The 19,117-nt window shown below is 46.3% G+C and overlaps 1 protein-coding gene across 1 annotated transcript in view; it reads right to left on the bottom strand.

Annotated features, from left to right (window-relative positions):
- mbip (MAP3K12 binding inhibitory protein 1) overlaps positions 1-19,117 on the bottom strand; it is a 42,129-nt gene that overhangs the window by 11,119 nt on the left and 11,893 nt on the right. Inside the window, exons 2-6 of the mRNA XM_072488969.1 lie at positions 7,929-8,051; positions 6,645-6,905; positions 6,442-6,538; positions 6,118-6,183; positions 4,779-4,931 (exon numbers count right to left, since the gene is read on the bottom strand). Coding sequence (XP_072345070.1) covers positions 4,779-4,931; positions 6,118-6,183; positions 6,442-6,538; positions 6,645-6,905; positions 7,929-8,051 — 700 coding nt within the window. The remainder of the gene's footprint in view (positions 1-4,778; positions 4,932-6,117; positions 6,184-6,441; positions 6,539-6,644; positions 6,906-7,928; positions 8,052-19,117) is intronic.

Below are 19,117 nucleotides of genomic sequence, written 5' to 3'. Positions count from 1 at the left end.
AATTAATTTAATGTTTTTTTTTGGTTTGGGGAAGGAAGAACATTTATTTTCTTTTTAGCAAATGAAGATGAAATCAACTCTGCTGCTCATTTGATAGTATGATGCCTCGCACCTACTGCGAGAGTCTACAAGTGGGCAAGCTGATGTGCATCCTGCAGAATTACAGTATCTGGTTCCATTTCCTTATGCATCTATTAGAAAGTGGTCCATATTTGAAATGGTAGCACAATGGTTAGCACTGTTGATTCACAGCACCAGGGTCCCAGGTTCGATTCCTGGCTTGGGTCACTGTCTGTGTGGAGTCTGCACGTTCTCCCCGGTACTACATGGGTTTCCTCCGGGTGCTGCAGTTTCCCCCCACAAGTCCCGAAAGACTTGCTGTTAGGTAATTTGGACATTCTGAATTCTCCCTCTGTGTACCCGAACAGGCGCCGGAATGTGGCGACTAGGGGCTTTTCACGGTATCTTCATTGCAGTGTTAATGCAAGCCTACACCAGCACCTGAAAATATGCAAAATTAGAAGCACCGGCAGCCTGGTGGACATGTGTGCTACCCAGTAGCCTGTAAAACTGCCCTGCAAATACACTGCCCACTCCTACAGGGAATCATCAGTCACGCAACACCCGGACTTCAAAATATATCGCCATTCCTTCAGTCACTGGTGCAACATCCTGGAACTCCTCCCTAACTGCACAGTGGGTGTACCTACAACTCAAGGACTGCAGCGGTTCAAGAAGGCAACTCACCACCACCTTCTGAAGGGCAACTAGGGATGGGCAATAAATGCTGGCCTAACAAGCGAAGCCCACATCCTGTAAATGAATAAAAAAGCACTGATGGTTGATTGTGCTAGATAGCACTTACTGATGGGACCATCATCTGAGACCCAGACAGCTGCTAAATGGGACAGATGGGAACTATGCTGATCACAAAAATAGTTTCGCATTCTGGATGACAAAGATGATGTTCTTCTACAATTCTTGGCATCTACTGAATAAGGCCCACGAGTGCCAGGGAAACTGCAAGCCGGTTTGGAAACAAGTTGTTCCCCCAGATGATAATGTAAAACAGTGAGTGCAATGGTCATATTCTGCTTTGGTTCTAAATAAAACTTCTCAAAGTGGAAAATTAAATTAAAATTCATGGGAATGTGTTGAGAACCTAACCGACAACTGCCTGTGTGCACTTCTCTCAACAGGAAGTTCTTATAAGCCAATCAGCCAAGTCAGATACATGTGCAAGCACTGCATTTAAAGATATGCAGTGATGATGGTCAAGCATTTAGTTAACATCTTCGGAGTTACGGTCAGGCTGCAGTGCTATATCGAGGTGGCTGCTACTCTGCAAATAGAACTGGAGCTATTCCTGAGAGCACACTAACTGGTGACGCAAAAACAGGCCTCCCTCAAGTTGACTGTGGCCAGCTATACTCCTGAAGATGGTCTGAACGACGTGAATCTTCAGTTTTTCTTTATAAAGGAATCAATTCACTACTTAAAGACCGAGAATGGGACGGAATCCAGCTTGATTTGGCTGAGTCCATTATCATATATTGTCCAATTTGTATGGTCTTGATAACCACAGGTGACAAAAAATTGTCTACTCTAAATGCCAGTAAGTTCATCAAAGGTCATTCAAGTAATTGCACTGGACTACTTCACACAACAGAAGGATGTAGTATGAAATCACATGTGGCAGTCCCTGTGATCATACACCATGCCAAAAAACTGTGGTGACCTTCTTCATTGGGCCTTCAACTGTCAAAACAGCCACAAATACTTCATGAGTTGCCAAAATGGATATTCCTGCTGGAAAATATGGAATGACGGGGCAGTTTAATGACCCCCCTGCCGGAGGCGCGTTTGGTTGAGGGAGGACCGTTTGTTCGGGTGGGAGGGTGTAGATATGGAACCCTGCCACCTCCTGTGATTAAGTCTGGTGTGGGAAGGCTCAACAACGGGCTTTCTTCCTGGACACGGTAATTAATGCATAACTTAAGGGCCTCATCCTGCCGAACTGATATTCAACCAGTGATGGGCGGGGTTAACGCCATGTTGAGGAGGCGATCAACAAGTAGACCCGGGGCCTGATTGGGGGATCCAAAATTGGGAAGGGGTGCGTCTGCTGAGAAACAACCCATGCTCTTTCTTCTGACCCCTCCCTGAACTAGTGAAGGCCCAAGTGTATTATCAGCAGCAGCAAACTCTCCATGTGGTGCTGCAGTAATGGAGAGCCTCCGATTAGCCAGCACTTCGGAGCGGCAGGATTTTTATCCTTCTGGGGAAAGTCCTGAAATGAATGATTTCTGTTGAGCCAGGAGCCCTGGTGGCAGGGTCCCCGCTGCTAATTAGGGATGCTATTCCCTCTGGGCTTCTGGGGATCAGGTCAGCAGGGATGCTACCAGTTTTGCTGGTGGACAGTGGGGCCACTCCGTGCCCTCATTAAATTCCATCCCAGGTCTAACCCTGCACAGCAGCCAGAGGCCAAGAACAAACCTCCAGATGCCAGATATGCAATGCCAGAGACATCCAAGGATGTCCTGAGAAATGGTCACCGAGATACGTCAGATTGTTCAGTAATTTGTCTGCGTGGGCTTCACCCCCACAACCAAAGATGTACAGGGCAGGTGAATTGGCCACGCTAAATTGCCCCTTGATTGGAAAAAAAATAATTGGGTACTCTAAATTTATTTTTAAAAAGATTGTTCCGTAATTTACTTTCCTGCACTCATCAGTGCAGCAACCTGGCCACGATACCCTGTTTGAACAGGAGGCTCTTTTGCCAGTGGAATATATGGGAAATATGTGCAATTTTACTGCAGGGAAAACTCAAGAGATAAAGTGGTGCAGCAGTCGGCTTAGAACATGGGCAGTGAATACCCATATCTCTAATTTATCAATACAGGAAATGTTATCTTCAAGTTGTGATAATCTTTGTCTAATTATATTTGAATGCTCAACAAAAACATACATTTTGTGCTAGTATAGTTACCATGTGAATAAGACAATATTAAATTATTTAAATTAAAGAAGAACTATTACATTGCAGGGTGAAAATGAATGAAAGATGTCATAGTAGGCACAGTCGCACAATGGTTGTTGTGCTGTCTCATTGCTGTCTCACAATGTCAGTGACCTGGGTTCAATTCTGACATCAGGTGACTCTGTGTAGAATTTCCACATTCTTCTGCATCGGTTTCCTCCGGATGCTCCAGTTTCCTCCCACAGTCCAAAGGTGTGGCGGTTATGTGGATTGATCACGCTAAGTTGTTCCTAAGTGCCCAACGGTTATGTAGAGTTATGGGGATAGGGCAGGGGATTGATTGGGCCTTTGTAGGGTGCTATTTTAAAGGTTTGGTGCAGACTCAATGGGCCGAATGGCCACCTTCTGCACTGTAGGGATTCTATGATTCAAGTCCCAGAGGACTATAGGTTGCTCTCTCCTTTGAGACTGGTAGTGATTTACCCTGAGGGTCACCACATCTCAGGCGAGGGGCAAGGCTGAGAAGGCAGGGCCTTCATGGTAACCCTTCATGGTCCACATTAGCTCTTACAGATGCACCACAGAAAGCATCCTATCTGGCTGCATCACAGCCTGGTATGGCAACTGCTCGGCCCAGGACCGCAAGAAACTTCAAAGAGTCGTGAACACCGCCCAGTCCATCACACAAACCTGCCTCCCATCCACGGACTCCATCTACACCTCGTGCTGCCTCGGGAAAGCGGGCAGCATAATCAAAGACCCCTCCCACCCAGCTTACTCACTCTTCCAACTTCCATTGGGCAGGAGATACAGAAGTCTGAGGACACGCATGAACAGACTCAAAAACGGCTTCTTCCCCGCTGTTACCAGACTCTTAAATCACCCTCTTATGGACTGACATCATTAACACTACACCCCTGTATGCTTCATCCGATGCCGGTGCTTATGTAGTTATATTGTATACCTTGTGTTGCCCTATTTATGTATTTTCTTTTATTCCCTTTTCTTCCCATGTACTTAATGATCTGTTGAGCTGCTCGCAGAAAAATACTTTTCACTGTACCTCGGTACACGTGACAATAAACAAATCCAATCCAAACCCTCAGCTGGTATGGCAATTGAACCCGCACTGCTGGCACCGCTCCACATCACAAACCAGCCGCCCAGCCAATTAAGCTAACCAACACAGGGTAGAGCTACTGGCAATAAAACATATTAAAAAAAGCTGGAATTGATTCTACCACTACTCTAAAATTAGAGTTCAGATAACAGTGCTAAAATGACCAATTAAATATTACCCTTGCAATTTACGCACCATATGAATTTAAGATTTTAAAGTGAACTTTGTAGAAATTAATCCTTCATGGACGTGAGCAACACAATGGTTAGCACTGTTGCCTCACAGCGCTAGTGACCCTGGTTCCATTCCGGCCTCAGGTGATTGTGGAGTTTGCACATTCTCCCTGGGGAGCGAGTGTTTCCTCTGGGTGCTCCGGTTTCCTCCCACAGTCCAAAGATCTGTAGGTTAGGTGGGTTACGGGGCTGGAGCTGAGGAGTGGGCCTAGGTAGGGTGCTCTTTCAGACGACTCATGACGGCCCGATGGGCCGAAAGGCCTTCTTCTGCACAGTAGAATTGTGATTGATTGTCACAGCTATTGATTGTCACTAGCTCGGCCAGCATATATTGCCCATCTCCAATTGCACTTCAGAAGATGCTGGTGAGCCATCTGCATGAATTACCGCAGTCCATGTAGTGGAGGTACACCTACAGTGCTGTTTGAAAGGGAATCTATACCTGTTGGAAACTTCAAGTGGCTTTCCATATTTTGAAGCCTCTCTTCGATAGCAGGGTTACCACAACTTTGTGTCATAGCTTTGGGTTTCTGTAGATGTGCCACTGCACCTTCAGTCCTTGTCTGAGGCCCGTATGTATTCACAACTCTTGAAACTGCAATAAAAATGGTTTAGGAAAATATAAGTAATGTGTACAGATCTTTTTCCTCGATTACTATAAAAGGGTGAGTTTTACAATGCAGCAAATACTTAAATAATCCACGAGGAGCACTTCAAAATGCATTCAAAACGCAATAGTAATCATCCTCAGACTGCAATGTTACATCATTATTTGTGAAGTAATGTTCTTTCTGAATCCTCAGAAGCACAGCTAACTGCTTATCCTTACATTTTAGGCCTGTAGGCCACTCATGGAAAAATAATGCAGAATTATTGGTTCAGTAGCCTCATTGCAATTTTTAGGATGGTATTTGCTTTAGTATCTGTAATGTTATTGGGCCAAATGGGATATATCCTTAAAAGAAATAAGGGAAGGATTAAAAAAAAAAAAAGGTCTGGTCAATATTTATTTTGGATGCTCAATTACTGAAAAGAATTGTTTAATTCTGATATCGAAACAAAAACACATGTTAATCTAACAATCAGTGGAGAAAGTGCCAGACTGAAATGAAAGGATTCTTTGAATACATGGTCATCTGGTATGGTTATGGTATGGGGCTAGCAACCCAGTTGTAGAAATTCAACATGTGGACTTATGTCCACGGGAAAGGTGGTGGGGCAACTGCACAGGGCCAGCGGGCAGCATATGAATATGGGGAGAAAGCCAGCAGGGTGCTTGCGCATCAGGTGAGGTGGCTGTCGGCGACTAGGGAAATTGGTCGGATGAGAGATGACTGGAGTTTGGTGGTAACGGAGCCAGAGGAAGCAAATGGGGTATTTGAGGCTTTTTACTGGAAATCGTACAGCTTGGAGCCTCCAGTGGGTGTTGAGGACATGAGGTAGTTCTTGGATGGGCTGGAGTATGGTGAGGGTGGCGGATGCGAAGGTGCAGGGACCCCGATTGGGCTGAGGGAAGTAATTGATTGCTTCGGGTCGATGCAGACGGGGAAGGCCCCAGGTCCAGATTGGTTCCCAGCAGAGTTCTACAAAAGGTTTGGGTCGGAGCTAGGGCCCCTGTTAGTTGAGATGTATTATGAGTCGATGGAGAGTTCCGCAGCTCCCCCCAAAGCTGTCTCAGGCCTCGATATCATTTATTTTAAAAGAAAGACAAGAACCCGGAGCAGTGCGGGTCGTACTGCTTGATTTCACTGTTAAATGTAGATGTGAAGCTGTAGACGTACCTTTTATATGACTTTTGAAACCAGGGTGTGGCGTGAAGACTGCATCTGTTCTCGCACAGCTGTTTTCTGGTTAAACAGAGATTTATTTGACTGAGATCAATCATAAAAAGTCAAAATGGCAAAAAAATACTTTTCAAAGTAAATGAAATAGGTAGCAAAATTGACACAAAAACAAAATCCACTAATTCAAACCTACTGCATGGCAAGAGAGAATCGAGCAAACAGATTAACTTTACACATAAATTAACATTTAACCCATGCCACATCTGTCTCCCTGTGCGTTTTAAAAAGTGCAACATCAATGTAGCTTTCATTGAAACTAACCTTGGTTACAATTAATAACATTGCAGAATTCACGGATGTTGTTTTCATTGATCTCTGCCTGTTTTCTCTCCATGAATGCTAAAATTCTTCTTTCAATCTGAGACACGAACAATGGAAAATAGTTTCACCTATTCAGGTTAAAATAAAACAATCGCCACAAAATTATATCAATGGACTTCGTGGAAAACGTAATTAACTCTTACTTCATCTCTGCTTGCCTTTATCTGAACCAATTCGGTTTCAGTTTGGATATGGGATTCATCTTGTCCTTCAGGCTTGTTTTGTGCATCATTTAGGAATATTTCTGATTTTAGATTAATTGTTTGATTTGAAATTTGTTTCTGACCATCAGTATTTGTTGAATTTGAACAATTATCAAGTTTTGTAGGTAGTTTCATCTCTCCTGTGTTTCTGTTCCCCGATGTGTCAGTTCTCATCGATAATTTCAACTTGTCTGAAACACACTAACAGTAAAATATTACTAAACTATTTGAATTAAGCAGTTGTAACTTGATTAATGAAAATTAGTTACAGTTTAAATTTCAGCAGATAAATGTAAAGTTTTTTTGTTCAGCTGGGATGTCTTGACATGTTAGAAGTTCACCACTACCTAGAAGGGTCTTCACAATAATCTGAGAAATGCACTGAATTCCTGTTGCCCAATACGGACTGTACACATTCTTGCCCGACAAGAACTTAAGAATTCCAGGATAGTGCTACAGTTTAACCAGCCAGAACGAGACAGCTTCACAGCTGAAATCACCAATATACTTTCTACTGCTTCAGTAGCCAGATCTCCCCGCCCAAAGGACACCGTTTTGTGCAGGATTATCTGGAGCAGTGTGTGAAGTATACCAACCCTGGTAATGGGTTTGTTCCTCCAAGACTCATTAGTGAGCCAGATTAGCTATTTAAATCAGTAACAATGCCCCACAATAGTGCGGATCCAATTGGCTCAGGGACAGGAATACCAACTAATTGCAATGTCTCTTAACCCATTACTTAACAACCGGAGCACCCAGAGGAAACCCACGCAGACACAGGGGAAATGTGGAGACTTCGCACAGACAGTGACCCAAGCCGGGAATCAAACCTGGGACCCTGGGACTGTGAAGCAACAGTACTAACCACTGTGCTACTGTGCCGCCATGCTACCGTCACAAGCCTCTGCTCCCAGCCTCAACTCAGGAAGATCTCTGCACTCGCTCTCAGGTTTTACATTTTGCTTCTGCCCATCATCAATAATACCACCCCATCTCCAATTCCAATGGGGCCTTATGACCATCCCATCGTCAAAAACCACCACCTGCTCTGGCCTGTGTCACACACTGTGCATGAGTACTGCCGATTTATTTATTTCCAGTTCTATGGCAGCAATATAGTTCTTTCTCTTCATTATTGTGGTTTAGTCATGTAACCTGCAGTGCTCAGTTTCACTTCATTTAATTATATAGAACACTTTTCTTTCAAAAAATATTTAGACTTACCTGCAAATCAAGAATATGCTGTTGGAGCAAGCTGCTAAAGTGTGCTGGATTAAGGTGTTCTGGCAGACTCTGAAGCTTGCACAGATCAATAGTAATGTTCAGAACATCATCTCCAACATTAAGCTTTAAGAAAAAATAAGTAATTAAACCTTAAAATCACTGTTTCCAACATCAGACTGCAACTGAATTGTAAGTTGTATAAATTGAGCTAACTAACCAGAGCATTAATTGGTGCCGACAGAATTGTGATCATTTCAGTATGTGAAAGCAATCATTCTACATTTCAATTTGCCAGCATTGACAGCACTATAAATGGTGATGTTGCTACAATTGTCTGGAGTTAAAGTATTGTACTGAATTTCCATACAGGACTCAATGATTACTTTTGCATCTCCCATCCATAACAAATTGTGTTTACTGCAGCATTTCACAAAATTTCAACAATTCCTTCCCCTTTTTTTTCTGCAGGAGAGATGGTGGTGCTCATGGTACTGTGGTTAGTTGTTTATATACACAATGCCTTTCTTACATGACGTACACTGGGGAATATTACAAACACTGCAGGTTACATTAATATTTCTTTGTAAATGACTTACTTGTGGCAGTATCAATTGGTAGGTTAGCCTCATGTGGTATGCATGTTTGATGCAAAACAAGTCCATTTTTAGGTGTTATATTTTCACCTTTTAAATATATGCCTTAATTCTGCACTGCTTGCAGCTTAAATGCAATGGCAGAATCACATTATTAACTAATCCATCTGATAGCTCTCATCACTTAACACCGGGTGACAACAGGCCCAGTTATCTTTTTCTCTGCTAATAGCAGGAACAGGCCCAACTGAATACTCACAATTTTTAGGCTGGAATTTTCCAGTCCTGGCGTGCCACCCAAATGTCTACTGACTTTGGGTGGACCCAAAGATCCCGCCAGTGGAAAGGGGTGGGGGGGGGGGGGGGGGGGGGGAGGGAGGGAAAGAGAGGAGGAGGAAGAGAGAGAGAAATTTGGATTTGAATTTTGTTTATTGTCACGTGTACCGAGGTACAGTGAAAAGTATTTTTCTGCGAGCAGCTCAACAGATCATTAAGTACAGAAAATAAAAGAAAATAAAAATACATAATAGGGCAACACAAGGTACACAATGTAACTACATAAACACTGGCATGGGGTGAAGCCGACAGTGGTGTTGTGTTAATCAGGTCAGTCCATAAGAGGGTCATTTAAGAGTCCGGGAACAGCAGGAAGAAGCTGTTTTTGAGTCTGTTCATGCGTGTTCTCAGACTTTTGTACCTCCTGCCCGATGGAAGAAGTTGGAAGAGTGAGTAAGCCGGGCGGGAGGTGTCTTTGATTTTGCTGCCCGCTTTCCCCAGGCAGCGGGAGGTGTAGATGGAGTCAGCGGATGGGAGGCAGGTTTGTGTCGTGGACTGGGCAGTGTTCACGACTCTCTGAAGTTTCTTGCGGTCTTGGACCGAGTAGTTGCCATACCAGGCTGTGATGCAGCCAGATAGGATGCTTTCTATGGTGCATCTGTAAAAGTTGGTAAGAGTTCATGTGGACATGCCAAATTTCCTTAGTTTCCTGAGGAAGTATAGGCGCTGTTGTGCCTTCTTGGTGGTAGCGTCTACCTGGGTGGACCAGGACAGATTTTTGGAGTTGTGTAGCCCTAGGAATTTGAAGCTGCTAACCATCTCCACCTTGGCCATGTTGATGCGGACAGGGGTGTGTACAGTACTTTAGTTTTGCTGGCATTGAGGGATAGATTGTTGTCGCTGCACTACTCCACTAGGTTCTCTATCTCCCTTCTGTATTCTGACTCGTCGTTTTTCGAGATCCGGCCCACTCTGGTCGTATCGTCAGCAAACTTGGAGATGGAGTTGGAACCCAATTTTGCCACACAGTCGCCTGTGTACAGGGAGTATAGTCGGGGGCTAAGTACACAGCCTTACGGGGCCCGGTATTGAGGACTATTGTGGAGGAGATGTTGTTGTTTATTCTCACTGATTGCGGTCTGTGAGTCAGAAAGTCGAGGATCCAGTTGCAGAGTGAGGAGCCGAGTCCCAGGTTTTGGAGCTTTGAAATGAGCTTGGCTGGGATTATGGTGCTGTAGGCAGAGCTGGAGTCAATAAATAGGAGTCTGATGTAGGGTCCTTGTTGTTGAGATGCTCAAGGGATGATTGTATGGAACGGTTGCGGCGGTATGTGAATTGCAGTGGATCAAGACGTTCTGGGAGTCTGCAGGTGACGTGCTTAATGACCAACCTCTCGAAGCACCTCATTATGACTGAAGTCAGGGCCACCGGACGGTAGTCATTGAGGCACGTTGTCTGGAGAGAGAGAGGGACAGAGAGAGGGAGAGAGACTCACAGCAAAAAGCCATATCACCTAGGATGTTCAGGGAGGAATTCTCCAACCTGAATCTCAGTTAGGAACAGTGTGTGTGACATTTGCACTTCAGCAGAGATGTCCTCATTGAAACTTCCCACCTGCTCTGTCAAAATTGCAACCTCAGAACAGGACAAGGAGGCATTGTCAGTGGCTGCAAAGATGGCTGTGGTGATTAAGTTTTATGCATCAGGCTCCTCCCAGGCTGAAGCTGAAGATATTTACAACATCTTGTAGTTTTCCGTGTACTCTTGCATAAAGGAGTTCACTGATACTCTATTCATTCAGAACTATGGCATTTCATTTTCTCTCGCCAGAGGGAAACAGAACATTTCTCAGATTTAATAGGCTCCCCCAAAGTGCAGGGTGCCATTGGCCGTGCATGTACCTCTTTGTAGGTACCGCATGCCAACTCTGAGGGAATTCCACTCCCTCCATACAAAGCTGATGTGCCACCACATGCAGAGACTCATGGAGGTCAACGCCTAGTAGTAGTCATAATGCCTTCATTCTGCAGCAGCCCACTGGCATCAGCCACTTCAGCAAACCAAAGGGTGGCTACTGGGTGACCACTAACTAATCACATGGCTGATGACTTTGATGCACAACACACACACACACACACACACACACAAACAGGTGCAGCATGCAAATAATGAAACAGCAGTGATGCCCAGACACACACACAAACAGGTGCAGCATGCAAATAATGAAACAGCAGTGATGCCCAGACCACTCTGGAGGAGCCCAACAGTACTCGACAGAGCAGGTTCAAGATAGGCTGCAATCTACTGCTTGCTGCACATCCTGGCAATCATGAGGAGCTAGCCTTTGTCACCAGCTATATGCTGGGCTGCTCTTGACGAGGAAAAGGAATAGGAAGCAGCATGCATAGCCTTTCATGCCCAGCTACCGATGAAGAGATAAACAGAATGCAAAGCCAATATAATACAATTCCAACAGTCCTCTGACACTAATCTCAGTCCCCACTTGTCCACATTGCTAAAATATAATCCCCCACAAAATAAAATTAGAAATCCAATCATTCCAAATTGCATACAAATGTCAACTACTCGCCCTTGTGCATTCCCTTACGACCTGTCTTCCACGTGCCTTAGCCTATCCTAATGTTTCCACGTAGTGCAATCCCAGCAGCTGGCTGCTGAAAGGCTGCTGACTTTCAGTGGAGAAGGGCACAGATTGCCTTGGAGGATGACCTCGATCAGCTCTTGGCCAGACTGTATCATCTCTGCAAGGGTGGCAGCTGGAAGGATGAGCAGGCAATAGCAAGGGCACTGATGGGAGTGGTAGAGGTGGAACGACAAATGCTTTCTCCAGGCTCATGGCTTCACAGAGCCATGTTGGTCCCTGGGGACAGCATCTCAGCAATCCTAGCAAACAATTGGGGGACAATTGCTGGACTGCTGGGAAGCTTGCAAATTATAATCTACAGCAATGATTTTCTTTTTTAAAGATATTTTGATTCCTAATATTGCCAAAAAATTCACAATGTAGTTTTTGTTTTGGCAAACTAAAAATAATAACCCCAAAACTCGCTGGCCACAACTCGCACCCCCCCCCCCCCCCCCCACCCGCCCCCATCGTCACTGCTCCCCTGCTGGCCACGAATAGATCCTTGAAGAAGGCGATGAACGGCTTCCACCTGTAATAGAACCCTTCCTCTGACCCTCTAATGCATACTTAATCTTTCCAATTTCAGAAACTCGGCCAAGTCCCTCAACCATGCTGAGGCCCCAGATGGCATCGCCAACCTTCATCCAAGCAGGATTCGTCGCCGGGCGATCAGAGAGGCAGCTAAAACATCAGCCTTCCTCCCCTCAAGAAGCTCCGGCAAGTCCAACACCCCAGAAACCGCCACCAATGTACACGGTTCCAGCCTGACTCCCATGATCTCTGGCCACAGTCCCAAAAAACAAAACTCAAAACTCTAACAATGTAGGACGGGACCAGAACATATGCAAATAGTTTGCCGGCCCCCTTAAGCAACATTCACACCCATCCTCTACTCCAGGGAAGAACGCACTCATGAGCACTCTAGTCAAGTGCACCTATGGACCAATTTAAATTGCATCAGGCACAGCCTGCCGCAAGAAGAGGTGGAATTCACCCTATGCAAAATCTCACTCCATATCCCTCCCTCCAGCTCCAGGCCGTTCCTCTTCCCACTTCCCCTTTACTGCTTCTAACGGAGGCTTCCCCATCTCCAGCAACCACCCATATAGATCATGTATCTTCCATTCACCCATCTCTTTTCGAGATAGCATTCTGTCCATCAGTGTAGGTCTTGATAACTGAGGGAACAAAGAGAGCTTTTCACGAACAAAGTCGCGCACCTGCAGATACTTCAACTCGCTCCGCCTCGAGAGTGGAGATTTCTCCATCAACTCCTCCAGTCCCACGAACTTACCTTCCACAATCAAATCCCTGAACCTCGCAACCCTCTCCCTCTTCCAAATCTTGTACACTTTATCCATCCCCGACACCGCAAACCCATGGTTCCCACAGACTGCCGACAATAATGACAGGGCCCACAATCTAAAATGCTGCTAAACTGGTTCCAGATTCTTAGAGCCGCCACCACCACCGGGGCCGTTGCGAACCTGGCTGGAGAGAATGGAAGAGGCCATAGCCAATACTTGCAGACACAAACCTGCACAGGAAGCCTCCTCCATCTGTACCCACCCAGACTCCTCAAACCATCCTCCAATTTTCTCGCTGTTCACTGTCCAGTAATAGATTTTCTAGTGCCAGCCCTCCAGAATGCCATCCCCTCTGCAGGAAGGCTCTTCGAATCCTGGGAGTCTTACCTGCCCACACAGGCTAAGATTAACTTGCCCACCTGCCAAGGATAGTGTGAGAGCATCCCACCTCTTCAAGACTCCCTTCATCCCCTCTACCAGACTGGCCACATTCAATGTATGCAACAAGGCCCAGTCAGGAGTCACCCGAATCCCTAAATATCTAAACTACGTCTTGGTCAGCTTGAACGGCAGCCTCCCCAACTCTGCCCATTCCCCAGAGGATTCACCAGGAAAGTCTTGCTCACATTCAATTTGTACCCTGACAAGGATCCAAACTTCCTCAGCAGCTCCATTATCCTTCCCACACTGGAGAGGGTCAGAAATGTACAAAAACAGAATGTCCGTATACAGGGACACCCAAAGCTGGTTTACACCCGCCTCTCAATACCGCTCCACCCACCCGATGACAGCGGGATAGCCAAAAGCTTGATTGCCAGCGCAATCAACAACAGGGACAGCAGGCATCCCTGCTTTAGTGCCCCTACACAACGGGAAATACCCTGATCTCACCACGTTAGTGCGGACATTTGCCGTGGGGGCACCATACAAAACCTCATCCAGGAGATAAATGTTGGTCCAAACTTCAATGATCCCGAGACCTCAAAGAGGTACCTCCACTCCATCCAATCAAAGAAAAACTGCTCCATTCCCGAGCCATCCTCCGGAAGCTGAGATTCATACAGTCCCCGGTAAAAAGCCTGAAAAACTCCATTAATCTTGTCCAGAGCAATAACCAACCCTCCCCCCGTCCTTAACCTGGACTATCTCCCGTGCGGCCACCTGCCGTCTCAGCTGCTGAACGAGCAGATGGTTGGGCTTATCACCACGTTCATAAAACGCCCCTGGCGAGCGGCAAAGCTGGTTCACTTCCCCATCAATACAAGCTCAGACGCTATTTGTAACGTCTTTGTCCCCGCTAACAACTCTGTTATCGGGGTATTGTCGGTCTACTTCCAGAATTGAATCAACCAACCTCTGCATTTCCACCCTTCCAACATTGTCCCTGTGGGCTTTATATGAAATTACCTCCCTCTGATCCTAACACTTCCCAGAACGTGGAGGGTAAAACCTCCCCATTCTGATTAAAACCTACCCCTTCACAAAACGCTTGTCTGCAAGGCGTGCCATGTCTCACCTCCATGGGGTTTGCTGGGCTCAGCCTGTCTCCAGCCGGACACCCACATAGTGGGGTGCATGGTCCAATATTACAATCACCGAGTCCTCAGCCCCCACCACCCCCGGGAATTATGATTTCCCCACCACAAAAAAGTCTATTTGAGAGTAGACCCAGTGCACGTGCGATAAGGAGGAAAACTCCCTCTCCATCGTGTGACTAAATCTCCACAGATTCCAGGGGACCAGAGGAGAGAGATAGAAGGCTTGCCTCTAAGGAAAGTGGAAAGAAACTTCCGATACCTGGGGATTCAGATCGCTAGGAGCTGGGGTACCTTGCACAGACTTAATCTGACACGGCTGGTAGAACAAATGGAGGAGGACTTCAAGAGGTGGGACATGCAGCCTCTGTCGCTGGCGGGCAGGGTGCAAGCAATCAAGATGATGGTCCTCCCGAGGTTCTTATTTGTATTTCAATGTCTCCCTATACTAATCACTAAGACCTTTTTTAATAAAATAGACAGGAGCATAACGAGCTTCGTGTGGGCAGGGAAAGTTCCGAGAGTAAGGAGGGGGTTCCTTCAGCGTAGTAGGGACAGAGGAGGATTGGCACTACCGAACTTGGGCGATTACTATTGGGCCGCCAATGTGGCAATGATACGTAAATGGATGATGGAGGGTGAGGGAGCAGCGTGGAAAAGACTGGAGAGAAAGTCCTGTAAAGGGACGAGTTTAGAGGCGCTGGTGACGGCACCGCTACCGCTCTCACCTAAAAAGTTTACCACGAATCCGGTGGTGGCGGCAACATTGAATATCTGGGGACAGTGGAGGCGACAGAGAGGGGTGCGGGGAGCACTGGTGGGGTCCCCAATCAGGAACAACCATAGGTTCGCCCCAGGAAGAATGGATGGAGGATTTCAGAGCTGGCACCAGTTGGGAATTAGGAGGGTGGGAGATTGGTTTATAGATGGGACTTTTGCGAGCTTGGGAGCATTGGAGGAAAAGTATGGGTTGCCCCGGGGAAATTTCTTGAGATATATGCAGGTGAGGGCGTTTACTAGACAACAGGTGAGGGAATTTCCGTTGCTCCCGACACAGGGGATTCAGGACAGAGTGCTTTCAGGGGTGTGGGTCGGAGAGGGCAAGGTGTCAGAGATATACCGAGAGATGAGGGAAGAGGGGGAGGAGTCGGTGGGCGAACTAAAAGGAAAGTGGGAAAAAGAACTTGGGGAGGAGATAGAGGAGGGTATGTGGGCTGATGCCCTAAGCAGGGTAAATTCCTCTTCCTCATGCGCCAGGCTTAGCCTGATTCAATTTAAGGTGCTACATAGAGCACACATAACGGGAGCAAGATTGAGCAGATTCTTTGGAGTGGAGGACAGATGTGGGAGGTGTGGCGGGAGCCCGGCAAACCACGCACATATGTTTTGGGCGTGCCCGGCACTGGAAGGGTATTGGAAGGGAGTGACGGGAGTGATTTCGAAGGTGGTGAAGGCCCGGGTCAAACCAGGCTGGGGGTTAGCTCTATTTGGAGTTGCGGATGAGCCGGGAGTGCAGGAGGCGAAAGAGGCCGACGTTGTGGCCTTTGCGTCCCTAGTAGCCCGGCGCAGGATCCTACTCATGTGGAAGGAGGCGAAACCCCCTGGACTGGAGGCTTGGGTAAATGATATGGCGGGGTTCATTAAATTGGAGCAGATAAAGTTTGCCCTGAGAGGGTCGGCTCAAGGGTTCACCAGGCGGTGGCAGCCATTTCTCGACTACCTAGGGGAACATTAGAGGGAAGACAGATGACCAGCAGCAGCAACCCAGGGGGGAGGGGGTTTAGTTTAGTTTATGTCAAAAGATAATGGGGTTTTGTTATTTGTGTATTGTTAAAAATTTCTTTATTGTTACGTTTGCTTTGTAAGAGGGGAAAAATTGTTGTTTGGAAAAAAATTTCAATATATTAAAAAAAAAATCTCCACAAATCCACAGCAACCCTCCCATCCCCACCCCCATCAGTTCCATGCGCACTGCCAGTTTGTTCGCCATTCCCAAAGTTACAAAAGACTCGAGACTCAAACGGTCTATCCTCAGATCCAATACACAATTGAAATCTCCCCCAATGATGTGAGTCAATATTGGGGATGGAAGCCAAAACCTTCTTGATAAAGTCTGCGTCATCCTAATTCGGAGCATATATACACATTTACTTAAACCACCAGTGAACCCGTCAGCACCCCATTCATCATTACATACCACCCTGCAGGGTCCGTCAAAATACTGGCTGCTGTAAAATCCATCCTCCTGTTCAACAAGATTGCCACCCCTCTCAACCTTGCATCAAAAGAGTGGAACACCTGGCCCACCCTCTCTTCCTGATCCTCTCTGTTCCCTAAGCCTCAAATATGTCTCCTGCAAGAAAACTACATCAGCTTTCAAGCACTTCAAGTAAGCAAACACCCGGGACCTTTTAACCAGACCATTTAACCCCCTAACATTCCACATAACCATCCTGACAGGGGTCACTGGATGCGTGCCCCCCCCCCCCCCCCCCCCCACACACACCACCCTCCACCTATTAGAATCAGCCATATCCCCCTCACAAAGAAATCCGACTGACCCCAAACCTACCTTGATTCCAGGTCCACCCAAAATGGCCACCGCCACCACCTTCACACAAATCCATAACAAAGAAACCCGTGTCATCAGCATTCAACAACCGCCACCCCCATCCCCCCTCGACTTCTATTCACCACCGCTCCCCCCGAACAGCCAGCCAACCCACCCACCCAGCTCCGAAAAGTACCCTTTCCCCCACTCCCCTCCCACAATAAACAAAGAAAACCCAGCCAAAATAAGCTTGTTACCTTACCCCATGAAGAAGACAACCCCCCACTCCCGCAGCGCAGGTAATCAGCCGCAGCCCCCTCCCCCACTTCACTCCAGTTAACTAGTGTAACTGCTGGCATGGTGATCCCCACTTGGGAAACAAGTAAAGAACCCAACCAGAAAAAAACCAGACACGGCCTGGCCCCACTCCCTCAATCAAAATGATGCATACCAGGAAGAACGAACCCACAACAACGAGACAAACTACCCCATTCTACCATTTTAAAATTCTTTTGATGCACCTTGTCCAAATATTTATGTAGCCGGACTACTACCACCCACGACAGTTCCCCGGATCTCGGCTTCTGTCGCAGTGGGCCCTGTCCACATGATATCCCCCTCCACAACCTTAGTTACTTTGCCTTTCTTCCCACAACTACGCCTGTACAGGGTAAAAAGGCCCATAAACCAAGTCATCAGAGTGACAGCTCACCTCACAGCCGCCACCAGAAGAGCGATCTACAGCTATGATTGCAAGTTAACCTTGCATTACAGCGGGCTGAGCTTCCACAACACTCAAGACTTCTGGTGGTAGCTGTTTGCGCAGCAACAGAAGCACAGATGCCAAGATGCTGCATCATGGCTGGACCCACAAGTGCACCGATCGAGTTGGCCACCAGCTCCAGCCTACAACGAAGCCACCAAGCTTTGAGCCTAGTTGCTGCATGTCTCCTCCACGCTCTTTGCAGCCTCAGGCTTTCTAGCAAGCTAGACTACGGAACAAGCATTAATTGTGCACAGCCAACAGCATTCTGGTGTTCAATTCAACATCCTGGGGTTACCATCGACCAGCCATATAAATACCGTGCCCATAATTGGAGGTCAGAGGCTGGGAACTCTGAAGTGGATAATTCACCTCCTGACTCTCCAGCCTATCCACCATGTGCATGGCGCACGCCAGGAAAGCAATGAGTTTAGCTCCCACAACATTCATAAAACTTCACAATATCCAGGACAAAGCAGCTCACTTGATCACCATCCATCACCTTGTCATTCACTCCCTTCACCACTGGAGCACAGTGGTAGCAATGCATACAATTTACAAGATTCACTGCAGCAATTCACCAAGCCTCCTTTGACAGCACCTTCCAAAATAGGACCTCTACCACTTTGAAGGACAAGGACAGCAGATGCATGGAAACACCATCACCTGCAAGCTCCTCTCCAAGTCACACAGCATCCTTACTTGAAACCATATTGCCATTCCTTCACTGTCATTGGAGCAAAATCCTGGAATTCCTTCCCTAACAGCAATGTGGGTGCACCTACACCACATGGTGAGATGTGGGTGTGAGGCCTATGTTGTGAAAATCTGGTTCATAATTTATATGTTTTACAATATACATCTAGTTTGAGGAAAAGTTTTATTTGTAAAAACTGCGAAACTGATAATCCTGAAGTAAATGCAATTCAAACAAGCTCAGAGTTACTTAGTTAAAATTAAACTTTGTGTTTATCTTTATACAGACAGAGTTGATAGTGGAAGAAACTTGAACAGTGCATGGTCCATCCATCTCTAAGCTTGTAAGGGATTCAGAAGGTATAGAAAAATGGTTGTACACTCCTTTAGTAATATAAATTATTCATATGGGTTACAGAAACAAAGAGCTTTGTTGAAGGTAAAATCATTTATTTGCATTTCTGTTTGAAGCATTCCACATTATCATAGGGATAGTCATTCAAAGTGGAGCATTAGTGAGAAGTTTTTTTTTGTTTAATTTATCTGTGTGTTTGTTGACAGAATCAAGGAGGTCAATTTGGGAATAGTTAGAGGCAGTTGCAGATTTGGTTCTGTGTTATTGTTCACTGCATGCAATCCAGGTAGGGGCTCAAGCTCAGTTTGGAATTTGTGAGAGGAAAATAAGATTTGCCTAGTTCAAAGCTGAAGGAAGAGATTTATGGTCCTCGCAGATCTTTGTGGCAGAAAGCAGTCAGCTTGAATAGTTACAGTACGAAGTCTTACAACACCAGGTTAAAGTCCAACAGGTTTGTTTCGATGTC

Source organism: Scyliorhinus torazame, chromosome 2 (assembly GCF_047496885.1).
Source record: "Scyliorhinus torazame isolate Kashiwa2021f chromosome 2, sScyTor2.1, whole genome shotgun sequence".
Lineage (NCBI taxonomy): Eukaryota > Metazoa > Chordata > Chondrichthyes > Carcharhiniformes > Scyliorhinidae > Scyliorhinus > Scyliorhinus torazame.
The sequence above is the reverse complement of the archived record's forward strand: the minus strand, read 5'-3'. Positions and strand labels throughout refer to the sequence as shown.